Source organism: Mirounga angustirostris, unplaced genomic scaffold (genome assembly GCF_029215605.1).
Source record: "Mirounga angustirostris isolate CCGP_5_RB_7025 unplaced genomic scaffold, mMirAng1.0.hap1 SCAF_6, whole genome shotgun sequence".
Classification (NCBI taxonomy): Eukaryota; Metazoa; Chordata; class Mammalia; order Carnivora; family Phocidae; genus Mirounga; species Mirounga angustirostris.
The window spans coordinates 116465450-116471952 of record NW_026991714.1 but is presented as its reverse complement, the minus strand read 5'-3'; the positions used below and the strand labels follow the sequence as shown (position 1 = coordinate 116471952).

The following is a 6503-nucleotide window of genomic DNA, read 5'->3' as shown; positions in this document are numbered from 1 at the left end:
CATAACTAAACTTAATTAATCATTATTTATATATATTAGGAGGTTCATTAAAAAGGAAAATATTTCTTTTTTCCATGCATGAATAAAAAAGAAAACAAAGAAGCCCAGATAGGATAAATTACTCTATACCTTCAGTTTTGCCTCGTGGTCCCAAGTTGGAAGTTACTAATACTACCATGCTTTTCTCACATGGAGAGATAGGTATTGGGTGTGATATTAATGAGACATCTAGATTGGAATTGATGTGTTCCAGGTTCCCAATGGCATTGTTGCCTTATTTTTATGGAAATTCCATGAGGGAAAATGGTTCTCAAAGTATTATTAGTGTACCAAGAGCTCCAACCTCAGCCTAGGGTTTGGCCTAGTGAGTGCTTCTCTCCATCCTGATCCCCACATCCTGTTCAAATTAGCATCCCGTACTCCCTCTCCCACAATATCATAGACAACAGATTTACCTTTCCTCAGGCCTTAACTTAGCCTTCTTCCTTAGGGATATAATACTAGAAGTTGGAACCTTTCTAGGAACAGACCACATTAACAAGATCCACTATAAACCAAAATACTCTTATTATCTAAATCATGAATGTATGTGTAGCCTAATTTGTCAAGAGTGGCTGAGGGATAGTGCGGCAAAATAATCATATTCTGCAGAGGAGAAACCATAAGCTGATGTTTGATTTATCCTTCCATGTTTGATAATCATAAATACAACTTTAAGAACTATCCCTTTTCTTACTCTAACTGGCTAACTAAAAACTCAAAGCACAGGACATGTTGGAAATGTCCAAGATAAATGAGATCTCAAGGTCATTAAAAAAAAAATAAAGAAATAGTGGGTATTGGAGAGCCACAAGGGCACTATCCAGAAAAGAGAAACTATAGGCCAAGGACAATTTGAAATATTTCTTGGCGCCAGCTCAACACCTTTTATGCTAGATGCAGTGTAGAGTTAGTACAGCCAATTTCTTTGAGGGTCCACTTTCTAAGCCTTGCCATCAAACCACAGGACAGGCCCTCTCCTTCCACCTTCCCACCATCATGTTGGTGTTGGGACTCACTCAGGTATGAAAGGTATTTCTGCACCATGAAGCTACCACTGAATAAAATTAAAACCCCATGCAAATGAGCCTTTATCTGGGCATTAAAATCTATAAATAGTCTCACTTTGCTCTAGCTTCTATAACTCATCTCCCATTATTGTTTATTTTCCCTCACTTCCAGGTTTGGCCTGGATTGAAAGCAGAGTGTGTGATGGACAGATGTTATAAAAGTGATTTTGTATGGAGTGCCTGCATGGCTCAGTTGTTTAAGCATCTGACTCTTGATTTTGGCTCAGGTCATCATCTCAAAGTCAGGGAATCAGAGCCTCCTGTCACTTACTGCCTACCCCCCTTCCCACCTTCAAGCGCACACGCTCTCTCTTTTTCTCTGTCTCAAAAATGGGGGATTTTGTCTATTTCTGGGAAGGTGGGACCCACATGGAAACTCATGAAAGTTTCTATATTTGCCTTGACCTTCTAAGATCAATATTAATCTGGGCAGATTCAGGCAGAACAAATTTCCAAACAGCTCCCATATGTACCAGGGTTGACTACAAACAGTTTGGGAGGTAAGTACTCTTCTATGGCTTGTGATGGGAAGCCAGAAGTCACAGAAGAATGGGTCTCCCTGGCCAGAGCAGCCTAGCTGAGATACCCAGTAAAAGCAGCTTTCCAGGCCAATGGTTGCTATGGATACAGCTTCTCCACTCTCAGGCTCACATCTCCTCTTTTGCATCTAGAAAGAATCTGGGTTCCATTTCCCATATTCTTTTTTATTTCTTATTTATTTATTTATTTATTTATTTATTTGACAGAGAGAGAGACAGCGAGAGTGGGAACACAAGCAGGGGGAATGGGAGGGGGAGAAGCAGGCTTCCCTCGGAAGAGGGAGCTCGACACAGGGCTCAATCCCAGGACCCTGGGATCATGACCTGAGCCGAAGGCAGATGCTTAGCAACTGAGCCACCCAGGAGCTCCTCCCATATTCTTTTTTAAAAGAGAGGCCTGCCAGGTTAGAGATGTTACAGAAACCACCTAGCATTCCCCCTTCTTCCCTGAAGAGGAAAAAATGTGTGCTTTCCTTTTTCAAGAAGATTGCTGGGCACAATGAAATTTTTTTATATGAAAATATGCAATGAAAAGAATCATAACGTTGGTGAAAGCGTAAATATAAATAGACCAGGAAAGGCAGACTTCTCCAGTATCTTCCCAAAAGACTCATGAAATCTAGAATATAATCCAGCTCTTTCTCACCATAAAATCTGTTCATTAACAACTATGCTCTGGCCTCAGTGCATACATCACATGTAGAAAACTGTAGTCTGGACTTTTACCTCAAATCAGTAGCAATATTCAACTTGGGATTTTAAAAACCCTTGGGAAATTGTCATATAATTTCCTTCAAAAATCTTGGCAGAGAACAGTGTGGACATCTGGGAGTCAGCATCACCACACACAAGCTAAGATAACTATAAGTTTTGCACCAGTAAATCTTATCCTCAACAGTGTGACCAATTAGCTATCCCCAGGATACTAGCCATGCCCTTACTTTCTGTCCCTGTCTCTTCAGCATCTAATAAGGTTTGGGGGCTTACACACTCTGCTCACTGGCTGAGTTCATCCTGCTTCCCAACCGTACATTCTGGTGGGAAAAATATCACAGAGCTTCAAACTTGCATGACACCAGCTTCTCATTGTTGATGCATTAAAACAAGGATGCTTCTCCACATGGAAAGGTGAGGATGTGATGGAGGAACATAGTGCTGTAGAAGGAGACTTGGAGCAGGTATACCCATGACATGAAGCCCTAAACACAAGGACCACTGCCTCAGCAACACCCAGGGCTAAACCTATAAGAAGATACCTGTTCCCATTAAGGGTATAGGAGGTGACAGCTATGTTGCATGTTAGGTGGGCTTCTATCCACTGGGGGAGGCAGAGCCAGAGCTTTCTCAGAACCGTAAGTTGTCTGGAAGTCCAGCTCTAGCCCGGAATTGGAGGCAGTGAAATATGGTTGTTTTAATCCATTTGATCCTTTCTGGGGTTTCAGTGGTCAAGGCTGCCCTGTAGCCTTGCTGTGCTATGAAACATTTGGGCTTCCTCAGCCAGAACACTGGCAGCATGGGCTGCATATTCACCCCACTCTGGGACAACAGCCTGTGATAAATGAGTTTCCTTCTCCTCTCCTTTCCACTCAGCCCAGAGCAAGCTCTTGATTTCTTAGAAGACAATAGCTGCAGGGGAAAGAAGCCCCATGAGGTGACTCATGTGTATGCTGGGCCTCATAGACCGTGGTGGCTTGGTGGACTTACTGGGGTCCACTGGCACAGAAGCAGAGGCTTCTTCAGGCTGTGCCACTCAGGGGTGAGCAGTTTGTTCATGAGTAGCACTTTATAGGACCTGGCTCTCACTAACCCACTCCCACAGTGGGTTAGTGAGAGTGACACATTCCACATTGCTGACCTTTAGCCTAGTATTGAGATACTAGAGCCAAACAGCATGGTGAGAGAAATCACTGATTGAGAGATCTGAGGAAAGCAAAATGTTCACTGAGCTTCGATGTAAGAGTGAGTGCATGAATGCCAGGTGCCCAGCACATACACCTAACTGAGCTAATTCCTATGACCTAATGTCGCTCCCACCTCCATCACAGGACAGCATGAACCCTGGGTGGGGTGGTGGTAAATCCTGGATTTACAAATTATGTCACGTGGTAGAGAAGCTCCCAATGTCTCTGATCTCCTGTCTCTTGTATAAAATGCTTGTGCTAATGTAGATGCTCCCTAAGCCTCATGCCATTCCCCAGGTCTCTAACTCATCAGTGATACTAACTAAGTGTAGAAACAATTAAAATAAAGCTAATTGTTCACTTCAAGTTTAAAGATCATCAACAATACATTTATTTCCCTTTTAAAGTATTTTGACACTGCATTTGGAAACAGCAGGGGCTCTGGAGCTGGAAGATCTAGGTAAAGTGCCAGCTATGTGAACTAAACTCTCTGGAACTCTCAAAGCCTCAGTTTCTGCTTCTTTATAAGAAGCGGTTCATGGTTATTGTGAAGAGGAATAGAAATACTGAATTTCAGTGACCAGCATAGTACCAAGCATAAGTCCTCAACAAATGATGGTGATCACAATTTGCACCACAGAATGTTTTGCATTATTAAAAAGGATATCCAAGGAGAATATTACTAACATAATTGTTATGTTTACAAATTGATAATATTATTAAAAAGAAAATGTTGTATAACTAGAAAAATGTCACTACTTCTGCTGACTAATGATGATCTACTAAGCATTATATTAATGATCATAACATTATAATGAGACTCTGAGGAACACATAGGAAACATTGGCATCATATGCCAAGTGAGTTACATGCTTTACCTTACTTAATTCTCACAAGAACATGAACAGGTAGATCCTATCATCTTCATTCTATAGAGGGTGAAAGTAAAGTTCAAAAAGGCTAACTTTCCAAAAATGACCCATCTCTCATGAGTTAGAACTCACTATTGAACTAATACTGAACTCAGGTCCTTCTGATTCAAGAACCAATTGGCTAATCCACTTTACTATCTGCCTCTCCACCTTCTCTGATAGTCAAATAACTTAATCATATGCTCCTCTAAAACCTTTGTGTTTCCTGATGTCTTCTTCATTGTAGGTTAAGACCAGCAGTGATGCTGCTGTGGAAAGACATGCCCATGGAAATGGGGAATGTTACAAATGTCCAAGAATTCACTTTGGAGGGGTTTCCTGCCATCCAGCACCTGGGAAAGGTCCTCTTCCTGGTGTACCTGCTGGCTTACCTGGCATCCATTGCAGGCAATGCTGTCATAGTCACCATCACCTGTGCTGACTCCCGGCTCCACACACCTATGTACTTTTTCCTCAGCACTTTCTCCTTCTTGAAGTGTGGTATCATAAGTGCTGTTATTCCTAAGTTGCTGGTCATCTTTCTCTTAGGCAGACAAACCATTTCCTTTCTTGCTTGTTTGATACAAGCTTTTGTCTTTTTATTTCTGGGAGCAGCAGGTTTTCTCCTCATAGCAGTGATGTCTCTGGATCGGTATCTGGCCATTTGCAAGCCTCTGCATTACCTGACCATCATGGACCTGAAGACTTGCTTCCTCCTGGTCACTGCCTGCTTCGCTTTGGCCTTCCCTCTCATCACTGGTCTGGTAGTAAAGGTTTCCCAGTTACCCTTCTGTAGCCCCCATGTCATCCCCCACTTCTTCTGTGACCTTGGCCCCCTGATTCATCTCTCCTGTTCTGACTTCAGGTCTGTTGATATGTTGGCCTTTGTCCTCACTTCCTTTATCCTTTTGACATCCCTTATCATAACCATCATTGCCTACGGCAACATAATAGTCACGATCATGCGACTCCCATCAGCAAAGGAGAAACAGAAAGCTTTCTCCACCTGCTCTTCTCACCTCATAGTCCTCTCTCTGATGTATGGCAGCTGTGTGTTTATATATGTGAAACCAAAGCAAAGGAACAGGCTGGTCTCCAACAGGGAGGCCGCCCTTGTGAACACAGTGGTGACCCCGCTGCTCAACCCTGTCATCTACACTCTGCGGAACAAGCAGGTCCACAGGGCTCTGAGGGAGACAATGTGCAGAATGAAAATATCAAGATATAAATCACATGGCCCTGGAGTGGAAGGCCTAGAGAACCATTTGTCTTCATTCTGGCCAATGTAGCAGTCCACAGAGTTGTAGTGTAAGGTCTCTGGCAGACTTCACTTGACCCTGCACATCCTTAGCGAAATGGAAATCTGTTTTTCAAGGCCACATCTTACCTTGAGTGCATGGCTAGCTTCTTCCTAAATATTCCACATATTGATGATAATGATTAATTGCAAAATTCTTTACTAAATTTTTCTTCTCCCCTCTGATAAACCATGTGCTTGAAATTTCTAAAATTTAGTAAATTTATACATTTACTATTTCACTTCTCTCTACCCATGAACACGGCTGAACAGAATTAATAAATATTTACCAAAAGTCATTTATATATTCAAACGACAGAAGGTTGTAAAAAGGCTGTGGAATGTAGGAAATAATGGAAATAGTACCAATGCTTGGGTCCACATTCCCTCCATGCCTAGACCAAGGAAATAATGGTCATAGTACCCTTCACCTTGGAATACATTTGGTTTGCATCAGGTGTGCTCTTAAATGCTGTTCTTGGCCCTTAGCTTAGCTACATATGTATGTACCAATCCCATGCTGGAGAAACAGAATTGTTCTCAGTCTTAGAGAACAAAATTCTAAGGAGAGGGAATAATCATAGCATCCCATGGCTGACCAATACTCCTAGTTCCTAAATTATTTATTCTAGCTCCAGCCTCTCAGATGCACAATGCACACTTCTGATTGGTTCCTATCTTAAAGTTCTTACCACAGAATGCTTGTGTATATCAGTGGATGGGAGCACTTATTTCATATTTCTTTA

General features: G+C 42.1%; 1 protein-coding gene across 1 annotated transcript; it reads left to right on the top strand.

The window, feature by feature from the left end:
* Positions 1-4723: 4723 nt before the first annotated feature.
* Positions 4724-5749, top strand: LOC123847092 (olfactory receptor 6C75-like). Its single transcript, XM_045879203.2, has one exon. The coding sequence runs from the start codon at positions 4724-4726 to the stop codon at positions 5747-5749; it is 1026 nt and encodes a 341-aa protein (XP_045735159.2).
* The last annotated feature ends 754 nt before the right edge of the window (positions 5750-6503 follow it).